Below are 26,951 nucleotides of genomic sequence, written 5' to 3'. Positions count from 1 at the left end.
GCGAATTTCGCATTTTAATGGGGGTGGGGTGGGGGAATTCATGTCACTAATACTTAAAGTTGGGATATGTTTGTGGAGCTGAGTTCTGCTCACAGCTGTGTCACAGACTTCATGTAAGCTGCTGAGCAAGTTATGTAACTGTGGTTTCAGTTTCTGCAACATGGTGCAAATGAAATTAAACTCTTTTTTATAATTTCCTGAGAAATTATTTGAATATAGATATGTTCTACCAGTATTGTTTCAACTCATTGTTTCAGTTTGAGGAACACTAGAAAATAAAAATGTCATATAGCTCATGAGCAATAAAAATTTGTAGAACAGACTGATCTTGGACTGCTTGCCCCCTATTCTTGCATACTCTGCTTAATGTGCTTGGGATTTCTGGAGTGCATGGTACCAACAGTTTTAGTTGAATGTAGGTGCAAAAAATCTGTCCTGTGCAAGTTTTGGAGCACTGTATAGATCTTTAGGTGCTATTAATATTCATTATCCATGTTGCGGTCACTGTAAGGACTGCAAATTGTGTTGACTAACAAAAATATCTTTCATATGCAAAACTGAATACTACTTTTAGTGATGTAACTGGAATAGTTCATACTGCCCAATTAGTTGCTCAGTTCTTCAAGGAAATTTGTGCCCAGTACTGTATTATTGTGGCTGTGCTGCTAAAATTATCCAAGCTTGCAACTTAAATGATCTAGGACATGTAATTTCACAGAGATGGGTTTAAAAAAATGTCACTTATTATAATCTATCCTCCCATTGCTTTTATAGTTAACATCAGAGTGATGTATGAGTTTTATGAAAGTATTGCTTTCAGCTTAGAGGAATGCCTGCTGCGTACCCTAACAGCACGGTTTTTTTTGAGTTACAATGGTCTCTAATTGCTGTTTAGATTTCTAGCACAATGGGATAGTTTCTACCAGTTATTTTTTCACTACTTCCAACTTTTGAATAGCTATTAGCTTTAAATAACAAAACTTATCTCACTATACAAACACCACTGAAAGTATCAGAATGCCCCTTCATTTGCTCCGATAGCTGTCAAAAAAAAGACAATCTTTTTTTTATACCACTTTATAACTGTAATCTCTGAGGATTCAAGAATATATCTTGTATGCATTTCCCATATTGAGTTTAGTTGCAAACTCCTTGTAAGAAATGTTTATTCTGAGAAAATGTAACGAGGGAAAAACAATGCAGGGTCCTGGAGCTGTTTTCAGGTTCTTAAGATAATGAAGTGTTTAGGGCACAGTTTTGTCCAAGCTGGGCAAGAACTTCTGAAAATCAGTGAACGAGATAGAATCAGAGGTATCTCAACTATCTGAGAAGGTACAAAAGGGGACAACATACTGGCTATAAGAACATGAACTGTTTTGTGTCAGACCAAAGGTCTGTCTGTCCCAACATTCCTGTCTCCAGCTGTGGTCAGGAGTAAATACCTAGGGATGCGTATTAGAACAAGGCAAGTAGGTGAAGCCTACTTCCATAGAATACTTTCCATTCTCCAGTTGCTTATGACTCAAGGACTTCCTGAGCCAGAGGTGATGTCTTGGGATTTTTTTCCATCAATATTGCTTAATAGCTGTGATCCCACATAACTTTGAGCATTTACAGTATCTTCTGGCAAGACGTTTTTGCAACTTTATATATTGTGGAAGATCTTTGATTAATTTGCAATCTCTGATAGCTTCGTTTGAAGCTTCCTTAGTGCTCGAGTGTGGCAGATGAACATTTACTTCTTAATTCATTTGTGACCCTTAGATGTGTCTCATCCTACCCCAGTCATTTTTCTTAAAGATGAAGACTTAGTCTTTTTAATTGCTTCTTATACAAAAACCTCTTTCATACATTTGATCATCCTTGTCAGACTTTTTTACCTTTCTGGTTCACCTCTACTTTGTGACCAGATGATTGGAGTGTGGTGGGGGCTGATGCTTTCTGGTTTTTATTTCCCTCATTGACCTCTGCTAGTCAATAAGCTGGTTGTTTTTATGATGGTATCTAAGATCTCATTCCCAGAAGGTAGTAGTTCAGAGCCTAAGGAGGTAATAGTTCAGAGCCTATCACTTTGCTATATGAAGTTAGGATCCTTCTTTCCAATATGCACCAACTGGGTGCTAACCTTATTGAATTTCATCAGCCAGTTTATTGTCTAGTCACTTGATGTTGTAATGTCTGTCTGCATTTCTTCACACTCAACGTTTTTTTGCCATCCTGTGTGATTTAATTATCTTCAGCAAACTTCTCCTTGCTGTTCACCTCTTCCACAGATGATTTGTGAGTATGTTGAACAGAAAAGCCCCTAGCATATACCAACCTGGTAGCCTTCTGTAATGGAATGACTGGCTGGGTAGATGAGGGCAGAGCAGTGGATGTTGTCGACCTTGACTTCAGTAAGGTTTTGACACTGTCTCCCACAATGTCCTCATAGGCAATCTGAGGGAAGTGCAGGCTAGAGGAGCACACAGTGAGGTGGATGGAGAACTGGCTGGATGGCAGAGCTCAGAGGGTTGTGGTTAGTGACACAGAGTCTAGTTGGAGGCCTGTAGCTAGCAGTGTCCCCCAGGGGTCGGTCCTGGGTCCGGTCTTGTTCAACTTATTCACCAGTGACCTGGATGTAAGGACAGAGTGCACCCTCAGCAAGTTTGCTGATGATGCTAAACTGGGAGGAATGGCTGATACACCCAGGGGCTGTGCTGCCATTCAAAGGGTCCTCAACAGGCTGGAGAGATGAGCAGAGTGGAACCTCCTGAAGTTCAACAAAGGCAAGTGCAGGTTCCTGCACCTAGAGAGGAATGATCCTCTGCATGTGGACAGGTTGGAAGCTGACCTGCTGGAAAGCAGCCCTGTAGAGAAGGACCTAGGAGGTCCTGGTGGGCAACCAGTTGAACATGATGAGCCTGTCCTTGTGGCCAAGAAGGCCACAAGGCCAGTGATGTCCTTGGCTGCATTAGGGAGAGCATTGTCAGCAGATTGAGGGAGGAGATGCTCTCCCTCTCCCTCTCCTCAGCCCTGGGGAGGCTGGAGTGCTGTGTCCAGTTCTGGGCTTCCCAATACAAGAGCGACATGGAGCTACTGGAACGAGTCCAACAGAAGGCTCCTAAGATGATGAAGGGACTGAAGCATCCTTCCTATGAGGAAATGTTGAGAGAATTGGGCCTGTTCAGCCTGGAGGAGGGAAGGTTCAGCAGGGATCGTATCAATGTTTATGAGTATCTGAAAAGAGGGTGCCAAGAGAATGGGGCCAGACTCTTCTCCGTGGTGCCCAGTGACAGGACAAGAGGCAACGGGCACAAACTGAAACGCAGGCAGTTCTGTCTGAACGTGAGGAAAAACTTTATTTACTGTGAGGGTGACTGAGCGCTAGCACAGGTTGCCCCGAGAGGTTTTGGAGTCTCCTTTCTTGGCGATACGCAAAAGCTGTCTGGACAGGGTCCTGAGCAATGTGCTCTAGGTGACCCTGCTTGAGCAGGGGGGTTGGACTGGATGATCTCCAGAGGTTCCTTCTGACCTCAACCGTTCTGTGATATCCCTGCGAGACTTCACTGGCGACCTTTTGTCACTATAAATCTAAGCCAATTATTTCTGCCCTGTTTTCTGTCCCAAATGAACAAGTGATCGAAGTGAGGATTCTGTGCCCTAGCTTCTTAGTTTCTATATGGATTGGAGGGACTGTGTTAAATGCCTCTTTGAAATCTTGAGTAGATTAAATCCATAGATTAAAGTGAAAAGTTATATTAAAATAGTTCAACTATTTCATCTTAGAGGTTTAGACTTTCTAAATGAGTTTCAGCTCTTTTTCCCCATTGTTTTGATTTGTTTCATCGTTTGTTAGCAGTGAATTTAAAAAAACAAAACAAAAAAACCTACTTGTGTCATTTTCTTCTCTGAACGTAGGAATTTGGATGTTTTTTGTTTCTTTGATTATCACAGGCTCTACAGACTACAAGCTACTTGGTTCTGATGCTCTTTGGAAAGTATTTTATTGATTTCCTTCCCCCTCCCTTTCTCTGCAATCTGTTCCCTTAACTGTTTAATAGGGCTTTATGTTTAACTTGTCAGACTTTGATTCTCTTTCGCTTATTTGGACATAGCTTCAACTTTTGAATGATATCTTCTTGTTTCAAATGATGTCCTGGACTGTAGTGGTTCTTGGGTGTCTGACTTTCTTTTGATGTTCTCAAGTCTTTCAATCCTGCAGAAATTTATGCTAAAGAGAGTAGTACTCCCTGTAAAGGAAGATAGTGTTAACTCATTAGTGTCATCCAGCAGTTAAGAAAGTTGATAAAATATTGTGTTTTCCACTGCAGTGGAGTTTCTGTGTTTTCACCTAGTACTGGATCATAGATGAAGCAAGTCAAAACAAGCACTTGCATGAACAGCAACCTAATTTTGTAATTTTTTTACAGATCTGTGTTTTGAGGATGACCCCCTTTATAGGTCCCTGTAGTAAAGGTATTGAGGCAGTTACTTTCGCAAAACTTTTTGAAATGTTGTGTCCTGGTGAGCTTTCTCTCTGTTAAATTTGCAAAGAGATTCAAAAACTGATGTACGTGTATACATGTGAAGACACAGGCATTGCACAACTCTTGTCATGTCAGACAAGAGAGCAGCATCATTTCTAGAAAGTACCAGTTTAGTATCATTCCAATTTTTACCAAACGTTTGATTTCTGACAAATTTACTGTGGCCATTTCTCAATAGTCTGTAGCATACAAAATTCTCATTGTTGAACTGAGTTGGTTAATGACAAAAATTTCTTTTCAAGTAGTTTCATATTCTGAGGCATTATCAGTGGAAAGCTGCTTATGTAGGCTATCTTTGGATATAACTAAGGGAGAACTGGGGATTTTCACTTTCTTTGTGAAATCTTCCGTCATCTTGAGGATGTCCTCCATAATTGTGCATTTTCTGGTTTTAAACATGCCAGAAACAAGCATGAAACTTGTGATTTACCTGAGACAGAGATGACTCTACAGCCTTTACTGTCAACAGTGTCAAGGTATATATGAAGCAGCAATAATTTTGGCAGACTTTCTATAGTCCCTGTCATCAGCTCGGTCACTGTCCCTCAGCAAATTTTCTCAGAAGATATAGAACGATGTGCAAAATGGCCACTTTCAAAGTAGTTATCTTTTCTCCTTCTGTTATATTTTGGAAATTATTACTTTATTACCATTTGTTTGTCACTGTGGAATGTTATAACAGACAACACAGGCTTCCATATTCCCTTTCAGGGGTGTCTCTGAGTTCATGCAGAAGCTAGTCCACCATAAAAAGGCAAGGTGTGTGCCCCCTTTTGAAAGAGAGCAATGTTTCTCATCAAGTTAAAAAGACCCTGGAAGTATACTTGGCTTCAGTAATTCTGTTCATCCAACTTCTGTCAGCTCTGAAGGGGGTTACGTATGGCTTTTCCCACCTTAGCTGTCACAAGTTTTCCTCTGGAATTTATAGCATAGCTTTCTTGCGTTATGTTCTTACACTCATGTGAGGCAGATATCCGAGCAATTATTCTATCACTTCAAATAGTTGAGCTCCTGCAACTCTGTAAATACAGTCGCTTATTCACGCATCTCTGTGCCCCTTCTAGATCGTCTTAGCTAAGGCAGAGGTGGAATTCCATACAAATTAAGCTGCTGAGTTGTATAAAACATGTATAAATCGCTTGTAGGCTTTATTTTAAGGACAAGCTGAATCACATCTCCAGAATTCTGAGAGGTAACTTCATTCTACCTTTTAGGACCAAACCCTGCATATCCTCTCCTAGGTTCATGCTCATACCTTGCTGAAAAGATGAAAATATGCTTCCTCCCTCCCTAGATAACCTCAGTAATGGGTGGGAGCAAAGAACTGCCTCCTTAGATAATATTACAGCCCACTCTAGAAAGGCAGTCAGCTTCTTGGTATCTTTGCCAAGAAAGGTCCTCATATTTGACATCTGAAGAGCTGTGACTTGGAGTTCGAGGGATCCTTTCTGTTACGTGCTGTAACAAAAACATTCCAAATGTATATCGTTAAAGTGATTCTGTGATCAGGTTTTAAATAGACTCTGACTTCCTTCACCCTAGTTGTGTTGCACCTCAGAAGTCATCTGCATTGGAAAACTCATGTCAACAGGTACTTGTGTAAAAAAAAAAAAAAAAAAAAAAAAAAAAAAAAAAAAAAAAGTGGAATTCTTTGAGATGCATTTTTTTCTTTTTTTGTTTTAAACTAGAAGAAGCTTTAAAAGTGCATGTTTAGAAGATAAAGGAACTAATTTATTTTAAACCTATGAACAAGATACTTAAGACTTCATAATACAGAATAAGAGCTGTCGGTTGGTTTTTTTCTATAAACAAAAAGCAGTACAGTGCAAAGCATATTTAAGGTTTAATATAGGCATGAATAACATCCACAACTATCTAAAATTGAGACATTTCAGCTCTGTAATAAACTCAGAAGCTGCTAACGTGCCTCTGTCTTGCAAAAATTCATGAAAAACCCAAATTATACTTTTGATTTTCATGACTTCTGTTCTAAAACCTATTTGCTGTGTAATAGACTGTAAGTAGCAAAGCACTGTATGCAGTAACTCTTACTTTAATACCCTATTAGGCTAGTAACACTTGTAAATGTAGTCTCAGTCTGCTTCTAATGTGGTTATTAACAGTATCTTCAATCACCCTTTGAGTGAGAGTAGAGGATGTGAGAGTTTTGTAACTAACTTTGCTAAAGGGACATCCTTGCTCTTCAGCGGTATATAATGTAGAGCGGTATATAATGCATTATTTTCAGGATAACAGTGCAGAGTTTCCACCTCTGTTAATAGCTTCTTTATATACTGGCAATTATATCCAGGCATAAGTATAAGGCAGGTCATACAGGGACAGACCAAAAGTCCATTTAGTGTAACAGCTTATCTTCTGTGATGATCAAAGGGAAATTCAGATGGAAGATTTAAAAAAAAAAAAAAAAAAAAAAAAAGTCACACTATATAACATTTTCCCCATGTACTCTCTCCCAGCCACCCGTTATTTACAGCTTGAGACTTAGTGAGCCAAAGTTGGTTTCTCTACCTAACAAATTGCTGTTTTTTCCCTGATGAGAAATCCCATGGCTGTAAACTTGAGGATGAGAAGTTTATCTCTGTGCTTGCCCTGTGGAATGCCACGTGAAGAGACTTATATAAAATTTGTCCATCTAGGCTTGGATCAATTTTGACAAATGTATTTCATTCTGTATAATTCTACCAGTAGGCTTCTTGTTGCTTTTTTAGCTGAAGTTCTGGTTTTGATGCCACCCTTACGTTGTCAGGTTCTTGTCACAAGAACCAGACTTGGGGAATGTCATTGATGGCTCTGATGGCTTATTTCTATAAGGGATGTACCACCCAAATACAGCTTCCTTCTGGAAGTGGAAAATCAGCTAACGTAGTTTTTATTTGTTGAGGCAGCAAATAGGTAGTTACAAAACTTCTGCGCTCAGTTAAGTTATTAGTGAATTGTTACCCCATTATGAGTTTTAGCAGGAAAGATCTAGAATAATATTTGAACCACGTGTATCAGGCATGCAGTTCAGTGCCAACAGAACTTACTAAATTTCCTGTTTTTTCCTTCCACTTTCTTAAACACAATTGGGTTAAAAATAACTTTCAGAAAAGGGTATTTTTACCCAGGTCATCTTTGTAATTAGCGTTGTAGCAAGGATTAACGAACAGTTTTATTGCCAGAATTGAAGGGCCACAAATGGCTCAGTGAGAATACAAATGCATAAGTAAGGAGGGATAAGCACAAGGGACTCCTTAAACTATCTTTCATGCCAAAACCCGGTTGTACCAAGCCATAAAGATCTCAGAGTGCATCCTCACAGTGAAACTTTCTCAGGCAGTGGTCCATGGTGTGAATTTGTGCATTTGTATAACTTCTGCAAATGGGGTGAAGAAGTGCAGGTCATTAACAGCTTTTGACTGAAACCTGTTGTGAAGGTCACAGATCACCTTTTGGATGATGATGATGCATTCTGTAGTTGGTGAGACCCACAGCCCCTATCATTGGGGAGACACAGCAGCCATAGAGTTAACCTAATGCTAACCAGATACCAAGTGTACTGGCTTAGGTTTGTTAATAAGCAGGTCTTGAGCTGCTTGAGCAGAGCTTGAGGAAGTCACTGTACTAATATGCATATGATAAGGGTGTTTTCCTCATAGCCTGACCTATTTGTCACCTTAAGTGTTTCATGCCCTAAGGAAAGGAGTAGTTACGAAGTTGAGGCTTTTTAAGAGAAAACAGTTGCAAATTTATAGGTGAACTCGAATTCCAGTTTATGTGTCAAGCTGGACAGAGTGTGGAAAATAATTTCAGCTTTTCTCTCATAGCTTCTTGGCAGTTGGTTGTGGTCCTGACCTGGTTGGTTTCATAATAATATAACATGCTGATTAAATTCTTCACTGAATCTTTTAAATAGGCTGCTTTTAACTTCTGTGAGAAGTAAGCACACTTCAACTTTACGGTTTCCGTTAGTAAATTCACCATGAATAATTTAAAAAAAAAAAAAAAAAAGTAGAGATTTGCCAATTTTCCAAGTACTTAAGTTTTTTATCAAATATGAAAGCTTCTATTAAATCAACCTATTCTAGTTGAACATAGCATTTCCATTATATGTAAATGTTACAGAATCGAGGTGTTGTGTTAGGCTTAAGGTGACAAAATTATTACCTTAAAAGCAGTATCAGTATTTAAAATTATGTCTTATTATATCTAATAACAGGACTGTGCTTGATTTGTAAATGAGCTTGATTTGCAAAATGAGGGACAAAAGAACTTGCAATTTAGGTATGAATTTCTAAATCCAGAACATACTGCTGATATGAAGAGAACGTATCATATTTTTCTTCTCCTGGCTTTTATGATGCCTTCTCAGTTGTTAGGACTACTATAAAAGGTTAAGTGTGTATTGTGAAATTGATTTTAGTAAGCATATTTGACTTCATATAAAATTTTCTATGTGAAATAATTCACATTGGCTTTTATTTCTTTTCAGGTCTGTAAGCAGCCAGTACTGCAGAAAAGTTATAGGAGGGATGGTTTGGAACCCATCTATGAGGAGATCTTTATCTGTTGAGCATCTGGAGACCAAAAGCCTTCCTTCTCGATCACCTCCTGTTACTCCTAATTGGTAAATCAAGTTTCAGCCTTTCCCCTACCTTCCAGGCTCCTACCTTTTCTAATTATATTACACTAATTAATAGTTTTTAAATATATATGTATACATTACCTAATATTTTGATAAGGTATATGGTGATGGGACAACAGTGAATATCACTTATGTCAACTTTAGCAAGCTTTGACACTGTCTGCCACAATATTCTTGTATCATAAGATGTTACAGTCTGGACCAACAAACAGATGGGTAAAAAAATGTGGTTGGATGATTTCGCTCAGAGTTGTACTCTGCCTGGGTGCCAGTAACAAGTGGAATACTGCAGGGATTGGTCTTGGGACCTTTGCTGTTTAATGTCTTTATCAATGACCTGGAGGAGGCAATGGAGTGCTTGCTCATAAAGTTTGCAGATGACTCCAAACTGGGGGGTGGGGAAGGTGGCAGACAAGTTTGAGAACAAGACTGCTATCCGAAGGGACCTTGACAGCCTAGAGAAATGGGCCAACAGGAATCTCACGAAATTCAAAGACAAATGCAGAGTCCTGAGGAGAACCTCTTGTAATGGTACTGGCTGGGGAGCAATTCCATGGAAAAAGACCTGGGAATCTTGGTAGTCAGCACTATGAACGTGAGCTGTCAGCGTATCCTGTCAGCCAACACAACCAACAATCTGGCCGTATTATCAGGAATGTAGCCAGCCAGTACCTCAAGGTTTGTACCCCTTTATTCAACATTCATTAGACTTCATCTAGAATACTTCATCCCATTATGCCTCCCAGCCCGTTACGAGAAAGACATTGACAAACCAGAGTAAACTCAGCAGAGAGCAACCAACCACCAAGATGGCTGGAGCACTTGCCCTGTGAGGAGGGCTAAGGGAACTGGGCGGCTGGTCCAGCCTGGAGAAGACACGGCTCCACGGCACCTACTAGCAGCCTGCCAATACTTACGAGGAGGTTACTGAGAGGATTAAGCCAGGCTCTTCATAGTGGTGTGTGGTGGACGACAAGAGACAACAGGCGTTTGCTGAAACGAGAGGCTTGGATTGGATATAAGGAAAAAATAGCTCCCTTTGAGGACATTAGAACAGGCTGTCCAGATTGTGCAAGAAAGAGGTTGTGCAGCCTGCATCCTTGGAGGCTTTCAAGACCTGACTGGATAAAGCTGCAAGTAGCCCAATCTAACCCCATGGATGACCCTGCTTTGAGTGCAAGAATTTGGACTGGATGACCTCCATAGGTCTTTCCAACCTGGATTATCCTGTAATTCTAACTTTAAGAGGTAGACATATCATTTTAGAGGAAAAATAGCAGTCAGTTTATTGTAGTGAACTTTGTAGTGTATGGTCACGTGTATAGCATTCAAAATGTTTAAAAATTGATTATTTACAGTGATATATTTGTTCAAAATCAGGGCTGTTGGCCTCTCATGAAGATTTCAGGACATAGATTTCATTGGGATAGGTAGTTACTTCTTGCAAAGGTTTTACAAGTGATTCTGACCTACCAATTGGTGTTGATGTTCCTTTTTTTAAGGCGGAGTCCTAGACTGCGTCATGAGATTCGTAAACCACGACACTCATCTGTAGATAATCTTACAAATGAAATGACCTATATTACTGAAACAGAGGATGTTTTTTATACATACAAGGGCTCTCCAACATCAAAGGACAGTGATTCGGAGTTCTTCCAGAACCGTAGTCCACGGAGGAGGTAAGGACTTCTGCAAAACATTTCATTGCTCGTTTTGATTTAAATAATAACAGCTTTAGTATAAAAGCTGTCATCATAAGTAGGTGACAATGATCAAGAGTTCAAATAGTTTTGTTTGCATAAGCTTAATTTTGACAAACAGCTAAACTGCAAGTGCTGTGGTACAGAATGACAAGTTAAAAACCAACTAACTGCTCACCTTGAAAAAGCCTTAGTAAAATTAGAGATTTAAGACATACTTCATATCTGTAAAATCCTGTCTCCTAGTAGCTTATGCAACCCTTTCCCACCACAAACTTCTGTTCTTTTTGAGAGGTCTTGCTGAACTCTTTGATCTCACATATGTACCACACTGCCAGCTGCAGACGAGTTGAAAGAGTTCCTGCATTTGAGTAAACATAGAACATAATGCTGCTCACAGTCATCCATCTTTTCCTTCTTCAGAGGAGAATATACAGCCACTCTTTCCAAATGCAGTCTCAGCTTTTGGCCTTTAGACATTTTTAATCTTCTCAAAGACCAACTTTGTTCTTACCCACAGCGTTCTGAGTGCTGCTGGCTTTCTGTCTGGGGCTTGAACCTTCTATCTTTGTGCACTGGTTGGTCGTTTGCTCATACGTTTCATCGTATGTGCTATCTTTCATACCTTGCAACAGCATTTCTCATTGAATAATTTCTTATTCCCATATTATCTTCAGAAATAATAAATGTATCAGGACATGCAAAATCATTGGTTGATCAGTCTCAAAAACAAAATAGAACTACTACAAAACTTTCAGCTGGGGAAAATAACGTATTAAAATGCAGGTTCCTTTATGATGTTATGAAGGGAAAATGGCTTCTGGTGATCCCTAGTCGTCATAAGGCAGGGAGTACTTTGAGAGGCATTGTATTATTGGAAGGTGATGTGAATCACCTGTCTCAGTGACAGTGAATATAAGTGAATGTACACACCTGCACACACATACCCTATTACTAGCTATAGCTTTAAACCCTAGATTTAAATATGTTCTAAGATGTTGCAGGCATGCTTGGAATTTGTCAATGTTTTTGGAAACTGTGTATTTTTTTTACACTTCTGACTGGACATCAGGTGACCCTTAGGGCTAGCAGTGTCAGTAGTGGCCAAAATAATACATAAGTATGATGTTATGGTAGGAAGCCTTGTATTTCCTTTGTTTTAAGATTTACTGACAAATTATGTGTGTTCAGAAGTATCTTTAAAAAAAAAAAAAATTACCAAGAGACAATGAGGGCGGAAGCTGTAGAAAGAAAACAAAGTTATCACTCAGTATACTGTGTAGTTTGTGTCCTGCCTTTGTCCTTCTATTCCAGTTAGTACATTGCTGTTTGTTTTCTTTTATTTTCCTTTTTCTTTTCTTCCCCTGTGTTTTTTTTCCTTCCTGTTTCACCTTTCCTATGCCAACTGAGATGAAGTGGAAAAGCCTGTTTTATGGTGTTTCTCAGACAGTGAAAATAGGGTGTTTTCAATTTGAAAATAGCACATTTCTATGTAATTTTTTTCTAAACAGTAAATGGTTATGCTTTATCTGAGTTGTATCGCCCACTGTGGAGATGATGATTGCTGCTTTTATAACCTCAAATAAACCTAATTTTATGCGAGTCTTATCTCCAGCATTTTCTTGATTTCTTGGATATATTTATAATATCTGATACTATGCAGATAACTGCTTACATAAATATGGTGAATTTAAATTAAAGCAGTCTGTTTAGGGAGGAGAACATAGCACGAAGAATGAATGATCCTTTTTTTATTGCCTCAGATTTTTGTGAAATAATTTGGTCATAATTACTTTTATCCCTAGTGATTTAGGTGATACGGTAACCATACAGATCAAAAGGATGTTATTTTTCTGCACTAAAGTTTTCAACAGTTTATATTAGTTCATGTTCCAGCTTTCCTCTTTTATGTTCCTGTATCCATCATTACTTGGCTCCGCTCCCTCTACTGAAAGGTGTAGAGTAAGACAAAAATCTTTCTTTCTCTGAACGCTTTATTGAAAGAGACAAACCTAATTTCTCGGCTGAATCTGTTTTGTAAGAAGAAAAATTAACATGTGTCTTCAAAATTAAATGCTGACAAACATTTGTCCTGGACTCCTGCCCCACTTGAGGAATATTCAGATATTAAATATAAAACACCTTGCTGTGTGCTGGTAAACCTTTTAAACCTATCTTACCCATTTTTGCCATGCTACTCTTCTGCAGACTTGGATTGATGTAATTGAAGCATGCTATGGAAAAATACTGGAATTGCAAATCTTTTCTTTTTTCTTTAGAGGAGGGCTGAGAGTAGCCTTTCATTATCTTGCTAATACAGTTTATTTTTAAGAGGGTGTAGATAGCTCTTTTTTTACTGCCTAACCTGTTATTTGAGAGTATCAACAAAGTTGCTAGTTAATGCTGATTATTATTAATGGATGTCTTTGATGTGGAAAAAAATTCTGAAACAATTGTGGAGACAACTGCAAGATGTTTATATTTAATGCCTGAATTGTTATGTCTCATGCCTCAAATTTTAGTTGGAATCGTACAATAGTATGTTTACATCAATTAGTTTTCTCTACCCGCAGTTCAGGACTGGGCAAGGTGCAGTTAGGACAAGATATAGCTCTTCTCTATTTTTCAGGCTGCTGTGATCATTTGAGGGGTGGGGGAAAAGGCCGGGGGGGGGGGACCCAGGCAGGGGCCTGTTTCACTTCAGGCCCAAGGTAATGTCTTAAGTCCTTTCAACCAACCAAACGAGTCAAAACTGAGATGCTGGGAAGCTGTGTTTTTTGAGACAAACATGTAGATAAAATTTGTATGACAAAATTCACTGTGTACTTAATCCTACCAAGGCATGTTTGGAATCTCAGTGGATATTGGAGTTATAGAAGCTAATACTGATGGCAAACTGCATGTACCTGCACTTATTTCCCTATAAAGCTTTTTTCTCCTGATAATACCAAGCATAATTGCTCTCTTAATAATTGGTTTTCTTCCTTGCTGTGTTTAATCATTTATGGGAATCAATCAAACTTTCTTTTGTTTCTAAAAAACAGTACCCAGTTTATAAAAGAAATTATGAAATACAGTTCTTATGTTTTAGTTTTAAAGTGCTTAAAACGTATCAAATTTTCTTTCATTTCTTTTTCCATAGCACTGTATCAATGCACCAACACCTAGAACTATATTTCCTTTTAAATACGTCAAGTGTTGATACTGGAGATGGGGGCCAAGAATATTTTGTCATTTGATTATTGTACTATTTCTCTAAAGAACACAGTGGTTGTTTCAAAATATGTACCTTCTGTGAACTTTTTACCTTATACTGAACCTTAGGAGGTACGTTCCATGGGCTGTGATCTTTAAAAAAGGGGAAAAAAAGGAAGGAAAAAAAAAAAAGTTAGAACAAATGGTGCACGTCTGAACTACAAAAAAGCAGGGTAAGCCTTTGAGTGAGTTCTGTGTTGCTGCAGCTAGGCTGCTTCTACTGTCCAAATTATCTGAGGAACTCACATGTTCAAGTACCATTTGTCGTCCAGACGTGATCAAAAGAAGCAGTTTTCTCTCTGATTAGCATCTGTAGAAAAGATTGGAGCTATTTATTATACGTGTATTATAGACAAAAAATTGCTCTGATCCCAAATTAATATATATTAAATACAGAGCTTTATTCACAGGAAATGAATAGGTGTGCTTATTGGCTTGCTAATTTGCCAAGCCATCTCAAATCACAGCTACATGCAAAAACTGCCATCAAAGTGCTGGAGAGGATTTCAAGAAGACTTTAGTCCAGGGTTTTCCAGCCTTTGTGAAGCAAGCTTTACTGTCGCTTCTTTCTCTTCTTCGTTGCTGTGCTGCTGTCCATCTCATCTGACTACTACAGCTACTGAAAAGTTAACACTAACACACACATGGAGTCCACACTGAGCCTTCCGAAGTCTAGTAGACTGCTTTGCGTGTCATGCCACACCTTTTGTTGTTGCTGTGCCTCACCGGTTCAGAACAGGTAATATAGTCTATCTTCTGACTATATGTTGAATTCACTGTATCTAAACCTGTCCTGAAAGGTCTTTACATTTTTTAACCTATACTTACCCCATGCCTACATATGTACACACGTGCTACTACAGTTATTTTGTCTTTTTAAAATGAATTTGAAAATAATGTCCGTATAAAACAAAATAATTAGTTAAGTGCACTTATTTGGTAAATACGTTTTAGCTGAAATTGGTTTCCCTGGTCTCGACTTCAGTTTCACTGAAGATGTTTTGCTTTTCTTGGTATTTATGTTTTCTTTATAAAAACCCTGCTGCTACCTACTTGCCCGCGTTTATTCTTATCAGGTTACATATCTTCAGAAGTCCCTAAACATTGAGGTGTACATTAGGGAAGAGTTACAAATACGAAGGCTTGTGGCTTTCCTTTAATAAAGAAAATATATCATCTGCATAATATAATTTATTTCCGAAGTTATCTCCTCTGAAAAGCTACTTTAATTTGGGAGGAGGGGGCTCCATGATGTTTGCATCATACCAGTGGACTACCTGGCATCAACCCATCCCTGACCATCTGCTGTCCTGATAGGTTGTATCATGAAATGGAAAAGCTTGCTTTTGACAGAAATGCTTATCTTTCAGAGTAGCAGATTAAAACCGCTGCTAATTATTTGTGAAGACAGGCTGATGGGGGTGTGCAGGGAATTCTTCCCGATTTCTTTTTTCCTTTTTTAACCTGGTATGGTAGCTGAAGACTATGACTATTGTAATCTTTCTTCATAAAGGTCTCATTATAGTTTTCAAATTTGAAATGAGGAAAACCTCACTGATGTAAAAGAACGAATCGTTGTTGATTTCTTTCCGTGACATTAACACACCCTGTTCACTGCCCTGTCATTTGAGGGCAAAAGGCTTGCAGTAAAATTCAGTAGTATATCATATTAAGGGATATAGCACTGCTTCAAGACCAGATTAGGAAATCCAAAATCTCGAATTTAAGCAGTAACCTTCAAGTTTAAGTTGGCTTTAGCTGGGCTATTAGGCTGATTACATTGTTGGAATCATGTGATCTAGTATGCTTGACCTTGTATCAAATATTGGTAATTTTTGTCCTGAGAAACTGCACTGTCCATCCCCAGTGCAAGATCTGTTTCTCAGCTTTGACATGGATTTAAAGAAAGATACTGAACAGTATAGCTGATATATGGGGAGATACCATTTTAATGTTTATCACATTTAAGGTTTATCCAGTGGTTGATTGTAGGACCCTTCGCTGACATGCTGTTAGAAAAACGGAGCAAATTTGAAAGCAATAGCTTGCTTAAAATACCTTAAAATAAATAAGTGAAAACTAAAATAACTGCATTTGCTTGTTTGCTTATCACAGGTATTTGTTGTACATTAAAAATCTGTAGATTTAAACTCTAGGGGTTTTTTAGATTTAATTAGATTAATAATTTGAATTAGATTAATAGATTAGATCTACAAATCCAAACTAATTTAATGTTTCAGTAATCCACAAATTAAACACTTTTTAACTTTAAAATGCTGAGGTCTAAGGTTTGCCATAGAAAATAAAGGCAGGTAACAGAAGTATCTAAGGAGCTTTGAACTTTATTCTCCTCACGTTCTCTTCCTTTTTCCTCTCTTCTTTCCCACCCACCAGTATTTCATTAGAATCTCTGATGCCTTAAGTGTGACATAGAGAAGTTCCAACTCTGTAGTGAACTGAGACAGAGCACTGTTCTGTTTAATATTCTTAACTCCAGGGAATCCAGCTGCAGGAAGCTGCATGTCTTTCAGCCAGTGACTATGAAATGTGAAGTGTCTTTGACTCATTTCATGCCTGTGGATTTAAGTTTTTAATCCAGATTTGTTGGAGGGCCATGCATTGTTACAAATACCCACACCTGCCCCTTAACTGAATGTTGTATCATCGTTGAAGCAAGCTGGTGCTTCTTTCAGGAGCAAGCAACTACTAAAGTGAACGGTGTTACTGAAACAAGTGAGTTTTCTCATGGCCCAAGGTATTTTTATTTATGTTAACTTGTGTGAGACCACTCTCTCCTTTGTATGAGGAACAGAGTTTATTTTTGAGCTTGAAAATTCAGATTACATGGGTTTTTGCTTTTTATGTGTTTATAAAATATATAAATGTGCGTTTTATAATATGTTATTTTATATAAAATTAAATATATTTTATAATTATGTAGAATAGTGGATTAGTTTGGAGTATTAGATTAGGTGTTACTTGCTCTTTTAATGCCTTTCTTTTATATTTTTGTGAACACACCTTTTTGAGTGGAGAGGGTTCTTAATAAGAACATAATAATGTAGCCAAGGGCATGTATTAGGTACTATTTTAAGGAGAAAAAAAAAAAATCTAAATTCTTGGCTTGAAAAGTAACTCTATAAAGCTGTATGCTGGTCTTTTAGTTAAACTGTATTTGATTGCTCCTGCTGACTGTGTAATAAAATAAACCAAAGACATCTATTTGATCTGGAGTAGCAGACTGCACAGGAACATGTAATTAGGTGTATTTTTTTTTTTTTTTAAGAGTAGACTATAGCTTAACAGAAAAGGTTAGCTATAAACTTTTCTGTTTAATCTATATTTCAAAAAGATCATTGCAAATCACATTTCAAGAAGAGGTATAGGATCACTCGGTAAGAAAAACTGACAGATGAGAGCCTTATGGATCTTATTTTTATTTAAAGACATAATCAGTGGGATAAAAATAGCTGGTTATTCATAGATGTGAACATATGATGTAGGAGGAGAGGCTGAAGGTGAGGGAATTGAATTTTTGACTTCTACTGCCAGCAGAGGGTCATAGAGAAGCTGGAGGCAGACTCTTCAAGGTACACAGCAAAAAGATGTGTGGCAATAGGCCCAAGTTGTAGAAAGGAAATAAGATTCTAGGGGAAGGGAAAAGCATTTCATAGTGAGATTGGTTAAGTCCTCTTGTAGGTTGACAGAAAGGTTAGTGGCATTTCCATCCTTGGAGGTATTCAGAACTCAGTAGGACAAGGACTTGAGCAACCTGATTTAACTTTGTCAGTGACCCATCTTTGAACAAGAAATTAGTTTAGATGACCTCCCAAGGTCCCTTCCAACCTAAACTACTCTAAAATTATAATTGTTACACCATTTCGTTCATAAGATGTTTCCCTTCTTAAACATGCTTGCAAAGCTATAAGCCTCTCTATCTTGTGTTCTAAAATCATCTTTTGCTGGTGATATAGAAGGCATAATGTATGCAGTCCCAGAGTTGGAGGGGAAGGAAATGGAAAGGATAAATTAGTATACAAAAAGGAAATTCACTTGGATTAAGCTATGAATTTCTGGAAGTGCACGTATGCTCCTTGTGTAAGCATAATGTATCATCTGGTGAAGGTATTGCATTGAAAATTGGTTTCCTGATCTCATGCTGCATTTGTTCAATTCTTTCAGCTTACTATTCTAATAGACAATAAACTGTAGCTGTATAGTGAGTTTTGGTGAACTTACTGTGAGGAGTACGTCATTATATTAACTAAAATGTAATTCATTTTGTGTACAAGATTCTTAAAGCGTTATTGTTGAAAACGCCTGTCAGATGCATCCAGCTAAGTCTCAGTAACATTGTTTTCTTGGTAGAAAATTGCAAATATCTTAAAAGAATTCAGTTCAGTAAATTTTTTTCTCAACCGTCAATCATGTACAAATGTAGTAAATTCCTTGTTTTTACAAAATCCTCTGCCTTTCACATGGGTTCCTTGTCATTATTCGCATGCTTCAGTCTGTCCCAAGGGAAATATCCTTTTGGTACTAGGCAATACATCTCAGAACACTTCAGTTTCATGTCCCTTAACCTTGTCTTTCCATCACTTACCATTTGCACCCTCCTTATCAGCTGCAATGAGCGTGAAGTTTTTTGAGAATTGTCTATAGTCTCTCTGTGATATTAGTTCATATTCGAATAAACATAGAAATCAAAAACTTTTTTGCTGGACCCTCATGTGGGATCTTATGCTATGAATGTATTCCTTACTACCTTAATGAAAACTTCCCTTTTTTGTCCTTCTGTTCCATTTCTACACCTCTATTTAAAAGAAGTTCACAAAAAGTACTTGTTCTCAACCAGGCAAGATAAAACACGATTGAATTTTATAATCCAAGCCATTGTGAAATGAGGATCAAATGTTGTAAAGGAAGGTAGGAGCACTACAACTTCAGAAATCATGACTTCGAATTATTATAAACCCCTTTCAAAACCACTGTTAAATGATTTTTTAATACTCTTTCCCAACCCAAGCTTTTTCTAAGGTTTTTAAGAATATTACTAATAGACTTTTAAGGGGGTTACTGTGCTCTTCCCTCTAAAATATACATATACTGGGTTCATGTATGTTTTCTTTTGCTTACATATATACTTTTCTTTTTGAACATATATCCTTATTCAAATGTACTATGTTTTTTCCTCACCAGTTCAATAAAATAATCGTTTTCCATCCAAAAGGAGTGACCTGATGTCTGTTTCTATTTCAGTTGTCAGTTATACTCCAGAGTTAATGCCAGCTTGCCTATTGCAGTAATTTCTTTTTATCTTCTCCATCTGTTATTAGAGCTTGAGCGTTTACCCTCCCTGGTACATACAGTGCTCTTTCTCCTCCTTCCTTCAGCTCCATTCTATATGGAACAGTTTTCTGATAAACATAGCTAAATTCAGTATTTATTCTTACTAGATGTCTCATTCATTTTATTTTGTGAATTACCAGCTTGAGTTGGCCTTTGCAGAGATGTATTTCCCAATTCTCCTTGTGTCTTCTGCATGCATGCTGCCCTCAAATCTGAAATACACTAGTGAGATCAATGTGTTTAGAATTTTTTCACTGCTGTGTCTCTGGCAATAAGCTTTCATGCCTTACTTTTATGTAAGCACCTTTTAATAAATATTGAGTTGCTTATTTTTTATTTTTGTTTACCACTACACATAGTCAGCATGATTTCCTTGTAGAGGTTACATTATAGGAAATGCCATATTGACTCCTAACTAAAACGGAGAGCTTTTGACATTTGAAAAACAATGGCAGAAGAATTTTAGTGGCTTTACTTTTCTTATAAAATGTCCAGTATTGACATGCTTGACAGTGGTACCATTGGTGTTCTTACCTGTGGAGGTTAGTTAGCATTTACCTGCTTACAATAACAATGGTCATATCTTGAAGAACTTGTTTCAGTTGGTCTGTGGAGTCTACCAAGGGGAGGGTACTGTTCTGGCTCGTGCTCTGCGAGCTTTTCAAAGGAGATTTTGCGATATTCTTGGGCTAGAGCTATAATAACTTAAAAAAAAAAAAAAAAGCCTACGTTATGAAGTGCAAATCTGTGATAAAGCAAATTTTACAGCAAATTGAGCAGTTGTGGAATCTTAGAATGCATGAAACTCATGAAAAAAGGTGCCTGTATGGTAAGCTGGAGTATGGTCAACAGAGGAAGTGGAGGGAAACAGAAAGAATCCTTTTATGGGTAGTGGCAACAGCTTACTGATGTCCACATTTGGAATTTATAGACAATAACTGAAAAGCTTGGTGTATACCATAAAGTCTGCAAGTTCTTCTGTAGTGTAGCTCTAAGTGTGTGGCACAAAGAGTGTACATGGCCTTCTTATACAGTTCTCTGTATAGAAATGCTGAAGAGAAGTCATTCTGTATATACATTTCTCTATAAGGCGGCAAAAAGATGTTCTTGTAAGCATCTTTCACTTATTTGCTAGTTGCTAGTTAGATGCTAGCTAGCTTAATTGCTAAATGCTGGCTTAAACGATGAGATCTCAGAAAAGAGATAATAGAAGCACTGGCACAGTCTCAACAACCTTGCAGGTGTTAGGATTAAAAAAAGCTTTAAGAACTTCAAGAACACCACAAGGGCAAGACCAGTCTGTACAGATGTTTCCTTCAGTTGTTTGTGAAGGGGAGGGGGTGCTCTTATTCTATTGTTTCGGTTGTCCCTTTTCTCCTGGGGTTTTGCTCGGCTTCAGTTTAATCCAGAGCAGCAGAATTCTCTGATAGAGCATACCAGACTGGGAAGGAGGGATCTTTCCTTAAAACCTGACAGACCAGGAGAATCAGATAGTCAGGGCAAGCAGTTCTAACGATTAGCAGTGACAGAGCAATCCCTAGTGAGTGGAAGATTGAAATGGCTTTGTTTTAGACATAGTGTGGAGAAAGCAAGAGAAACTACCAGCCGTTTTAAAGTGTTTGCATGTTAGCTGAACCAATGGCAAGTTTGCTCTCCTTGCAAGGAAGGTCTCTCTTTCTTGATGAAAAGATTGGTTGGTTGGTCTGGTGAGTGTTCTCTTTTTATTGATTTTAAAATGTGATGCTTGTGGCATGCTGTGAAATAAGGAAGGTGAATATGTTAGTAAAATGTGGAATACTTCATGTTTGTAGTACTTCATCGCATCAGTGAGTAATTAAGTGCTAGAAATACTATTTAACTGAGTTGTGGAGAACAAAGTTTCTGCAGCAATGGCATGCTGTGCTACTAAGCACTTCATGAAGGTAGAGCTCCATTGCCAGCCATGTATTTTAAGGGTTGAATTTGATCATTTTTTCATGCAAAGTTTTTGGTTACTTTTTTACACCTTAGAAGGTTACAGAATGAATCAGTAACTCTTTCGGAGCTAATGTGAATGAATGGAAGTGCAATAATTCAATACATTAACCCTCAGCAAATACAACTAAGAATATATATCCCACACGTAAGTATTGCTGAGTTAATTGAGAATTTGCTTTATGTTTATAAACAGTGTATGAATAGAACTCTTAGCTGATTTTTCTGCCTCAAATGAACTCTTGCTCTACATTGGAGGGGGATTTTATAATAAAATAAAGCAGTTGTATCTAGTTGTATCACAATCTGATGGTGTGTAAAATTTTGTGGGAGCTTTCAAGACGATTAACTAATGGCAACTTGAATTCTGTGTAGAATTTGTTAAGAGTTGCAGCTCTGCTGTGACAAAAGATAGAACGGATGTACAGTGTGGTCTTTTTTTTCTTTCCCTCCCTAGGAAATCAATTAGCTGAAGCTAAAAATAAATTTTAGTTTTTTTATTTTTAGCTCGACTTCCTAAGGAAATAAGGCTTCTGTCACTGCCCTGCCCCTCCATTTCTACTTTAGAAAATCTGGATGTTTGAAATCAAATCTAATGTAGGAGTGGCGTTTTCAAAGATGAAAAGTTTTTACAAACTTAATGCAAATCAGTGGCTAAGCAGCCAAAAGTCTCAAATTAATCTCCCTGAGAATTTACAGTATGAGCTCAAATGTTGTCTGTTCAGTTGCGGTGTTGGTTGGTCGGGCAGCATGTGGGTGTATAGATCGCCAAAGGAGGGAGCTTTGGCACACTAGTGCTTAGCGGGTGAAAATACTGCGGGGTTTGCAAACAGGAGAAACCGAGGCCCTTGTGGGAGGGAATGTCAATGAGTCACAGGGCGGGGGGGGCATGATGGCAGCAAAGAGGGAAGAAGTTAGGTGTTAATAATGAAGAATAAACTTAAAATAGAAACACTAAAAACTCATATTCCAGAAATTCTTAGGAAATCAGGCTTTACTAGCTCTGCCTCTCCGGGAATAATTTGTTCATACGATAAAATACGTGTAAGGGAACTGAACTAGAATGATGCTACAGCTTGTTTTGACTGTAGTTTTGGTGAAACTACATAATATTGAAGTTGTTTTACAGGACAATAATTAAAGTAAACTGTATGCTGTGAGTTGCTTCCTAAATTGACAGTTTAAGAACTCTGTATCCAAAACAAACTGCTTCATGTTTATATTTTTCCAGGATAGACTTACATATATCTTTCACTATTTTTGGTCACTGCTTACCAGGGCTGGACTTGCATGACCCCTGCCTCTTAGAAATTTGCAAAGCTATCCCATCTGCCGTAAACCTACTTTGTTTTGCAAGCAAAGTATTTCTGTCTATTGTTTGCCTATTGTTTTACTTGATGTAATATAGTATAGCTTGCTATTTCAGTTGATTTCTAATTACCTTATTTGACTATTTTAAAAATTGCTACTGTATAGTGCAACTTCTGATTTATTTTTTCCATATGTAGCAGCTAATTTTTGGAAAAAATTTGGAGGTGAACTTAAACAAAACAAAACAAAAATATATAAAAATATATATATAAAAAAGTAAATAAAAGAAAGGCAGGAGCATGAACTCCTTCCATGACCTTACAGCTAATTGCTGATTAATATTTTGATTATATTTTTAAAGCAAAAACAATAATGGGCAATAGTTAAGTACTATCCATTAAGTAAAAAGCAGTATTTACGGTTCTGGGTTTGTGGTGGTGGTGTGTTTTTGTTGTTTTGTTTTTTGTTTTTTAACTGAATTGAATAAGAAAAGGAGCATGACAGTTTTGCCAGAACACATTATCAAAAGCACAAAAAACCCCCACCTGATAACATATGAAGCTAGACTACTGAATTCAAGAGAATTCATTGGAGAAGAAATACAAACTTGAGACAAGAAATTGCTCAAGATGAAAATAGCATAGGTCTTTTTAAGGTAGCTATTTGATAGCTTTCTTTTCTCAGTACCTTCAGGGACTGGCAGGAGGAAATAGCTTGTAGTCTCAGCCTTTAACCAACTACTGTAGCTACATGAAATAATAGGATGCAAGAAGATGATGATATGCACTAAAACGTGACTTTAGAGGAAATGAAGTTACCTTCCGGTAATAAATACCGCATTTTACATTGTAATTAACTGGACCCATCTTTGCTTATTTTTGGGTGAACTGTCTATGACATGTGTAGCATCTTCATCAATATCAGTTACTTCTGTTTCCAGCTGCTATAGTGTATTTCAGTTTTTCAGTTAAGTACAGTTGAGTAAGCCACAAGTTCAACTCGAGAAATCGTAGACCTGCTAATTGTTGGAGGCTGTGAGAGTCTTCTCATGAAGTATCACTATACGCTTGCTCTATTTCTTGATAACTGTCCTAAGCATCAGATGTTAGTCCAGAATCCTGGATTAGATGGACAGCCTGGCAGCATATTAATTCTTGCATTCATCATTTTTCTTTGTTTTTGTTGTTGTTTTACCTTTAAGCAATAGCTTTCTCAGGCACAATTTTTTAAAGTTTATATAGATTCTTTCACTCCTAGATGATAATGAGTGAAGAAGAGAGTTTTTTCCCGTGTCAGATACAGTGTGTGGACATTATTTTGATAATGCTTTAGGAATCTATTATAATCTACCAAGCTGCTTTGAAAAGAGTTTTAATTTAACTGCCCTTCTTTTCTGTGCTAGATTGTCCTCATCTGTGTTACCACTTCCCTTTTAGTTATGCTTTGTCCTCCATTTCTCTGCATCAGCATCTGTTCTGGTCTTGCATTGTGAGCTTAACTACAAGGCACTTTATGCTTCTGAAGTGCCTATGCTAATTTCCCATTAGCAGTACATAAAGATTCTGCCATGTTTTGGCTTTTGCAAAACAGTCGGTAACATCTGTAGTTGTTGTTACCCACATCTAAAACTCAAATTTTCAGGTGATGTAGAGTATCTTGTTAAACAATTGTACCACTGCAAACCTTGCATATTTAAGTTTAAGTAGCAGATGTGTGTTATGGGTAGTTGGCTTTCAGCCAAAAGTGGAAGTGAACTGTTAGATCTACTGTTTCTTTTTGTTGTTGAGTATTTCACAAATTCCATAACCATAACTCAGACTTTCAGCATAGGATTAAGTATTTCTTAATTTACTGTGAGCACATCTTTCATCTTTTAAACAGATTTTTTTTTAATTAGAGTTTATTTTCAGTTTTCTTAAAGATTTAACTTATGTTCATTTACTGGTTTTTAACAGGTCATCTGAACGAGAATCACCAAAGTGAGTTTTCTTTAAACTTTCTACTATGGAATCTTTAGCTTTAAGATATGCAGTAAAATAGATAACTTGAACTGAGTTTTCACAATAGCGATCTTGTAGGGTTAGAAGACAGACATAGATGTATAAACCAATGAAGATTGTAAAGCTTTTTTGAAAAATTAAGGCTTGGGATCATGATGTGGCAAGTCTTTAAGTCCTAACATGCCCCTAACCACTGTTAACAGAAAAGCTGCTTTTTAAACTGTTCAGTAGAACATTTTGTAAAAGCTTAATAATGTTAAAATCCATTGGTAATTTTATCTGGAAACTCTTTATAGAGTGCCACAGAGCATTAACTGAAACGATTTGTTGCATTTGTATTTTTTTCCTACAGTGGAGAATCATTGTGAACTGTAATCTACTGTTGTAAGGGAAAATCTTTTTTAAAAAGATATATTCTGAAAAATTATCTTAGCATGATGTATTTACATATGCAGTATTGGTACTTACTTAGCAACAGATCATGAAAGGTCGTGGAAGTTACTAGATGAAAATCCAAAATTTTGAGGGTATAATTCTGTGTTTGAACTGTCATTATAGTTCACTACTTCGAAGTCTTTTCAGCTTCACAGAGCCAAGAGAGCAATATCTCCTGAACACTGAAAAACATCTTCTGTAATAACTGAAAATTCTGCAAATGTTGCACAAAAAAATTAATTCATATTAAATTTAAATGTAGTAAACTATATTTAAATAGTAGTAAACTGCACATCAGAAGTATTAATGCAAGAATAACTTTGCTTGCACTGTGCATGGTGCACTGTGGCCCTTCAGAATGTTTTAGTTGCACTCGCATTTGTACAAACCAAGGAGTGAGTCTTTGCTTTCTTAAAGCTTACTGCCTTGTTTGTGCTGTTTGTTAGGCCTAAGTTGCGTGCCTCCCTAGTGTAGTACTAATTCTTCGTTGGCAGCTAGCAGTGGCTACTGGGAATTGTTCAGAAAGGCTCACATGTAGTAGTTATATGCTAGGCTATTACAAGGGAAGGGACAAATATTTGAACTCACAAATTTTAATGCCAGTATTTGTTTGCATATTCTTCTGTTACCTCCACCCTGTGAGAATTTAATGTCGCTTTTAGAAATGGTGAAGAAGTTTATTGAAAATGAATTGCATACATGCTAGAACACACACGTAACAGCATGTGTACTTCCAAGGACCAAATATACTTAATTGCAATGCTGAGTTGCCGTTAGCAGTGCAGAGTACTTTTGCAAAGTATACTGCCACTGAGCATGATGATCTGAGATGCAAGTGAAAGGTCTTCTGCACGGGGGCAGTATGAGTAGTCAGGGCTTGGTTTTGCCATACGCACAGCTGTATGTCATCGATGTGAAACCGTATCCAAGTTTTCCCTGAGTCAAAGCATTTTCGTAATGTATTGTGTAGTACATACCAAGATGAAGTAGTTACTGTGTATGATATCTGTGAGTTTGATCCAATTGAAGAAGAATTTTAGTTTTATTAGGCAGAGATCTGCATTTCTTCCTTTTCAGAAGTGTGTATATAGATAAAGTGAACGTTTTAAAGTGTATAGAGCACCACCAGAGAATTTAGCCAATTTGAAGATTTGAGGCATTCGTTTACTTTACTCAACTTTTTTCCTTATTTCCTGAATTTTAAGGTTCTATTATTACGTCAACTAAAGGATATATTAGCTGACATTGAACCCTTTGCTGTCTCATTTATTTCTTGCGGAATTTACCATGGCTTTTCTGCAAACTGCCTTCTCTCAGAGGGGCAATGCTGAAATAGCACCCATAGGAGGAATGAAGCGTATGCTGGAACTTTGCAAGAATTGCGGTGGAATCACTGTCTTAAGTTTTTTCATGGGTAGGATTGGCAACTGACATACTGAAGCCCCTGGGTTTCAGCTCTTGTTTCCTTCAGGTTACTGTGATTTCCTGTACCACTGCAACAGTATCTTTCACTGCTAACCTCCAGGTATTTTGCTAATAATGTTTCTACTTGTCTAGTTTTGTGTCCAGTTTTGGATGTCCACTGATCAAATGATATGCTTAGATCATCCTCCAGTTTTGCTACTTTGCATCACAAGAAGCAGATATTAAGTCTAAAGTGTAAAGCTGGCTTCTTTTCTAAGTAGGCAGTATATTTGTAGGTTTCACCTTGTTGAACTTAAAACTCTCGACAGTAGCACCTTGTTAATATTTA

General features: G+C 37.5%; 1 protein-coding gene across 10 annotated transcripts in view; it reads left to right on the top strand.

Moving 5' to 3' along the window:
* The window catches only part of PTPN3 (protein tyrosine phosphatase non-receptor type 3), a 137,616-nt gene that overhangs the window by 77,960 nt on the left and 32,705 nt on the right, over window positions 1–26,951 (top strand). For all 10 annotated transcript variants that reach the window (XM_068936208.1, XM_068936207.1, XM_068936204.1 and 7 more), the window contains 3 exons: window positions 9,022–9,156; window positions 10,677–10,853; window positions 24,719–24,742. In XM_068936208.1, the coding sequence (XP_068792309.1) occupies window positions 9,022–9,156; window positions 10,677–10,853; window positions 24,719–24,742 (336 nt within the window). The remainder of the gene's footprint in view (window positions 1–9,021; window positions 9,157–10,676; window positions 10,854–24,718; window positions 24,743–26,951) is intronic.

Source organism: Struthio camelus, chromosome 2 (genome assembly GCF_040807025.1).
Source record: "Struthio camelus isolate bStrCam1 chromosome 2, bStrCam1.hap1, whole genome shotgun sequence".
NCBI lineage: Eukaryota > Metazoa > Chordata > Aves > Struthioniformes > Struthionidae > Struthio > Struthio camelus.
The sequence above is the reverse complement of the archived record's forward strand: the minus strand, read 5'-3'. Positions and strand labels throughout refer to the sequence as shown.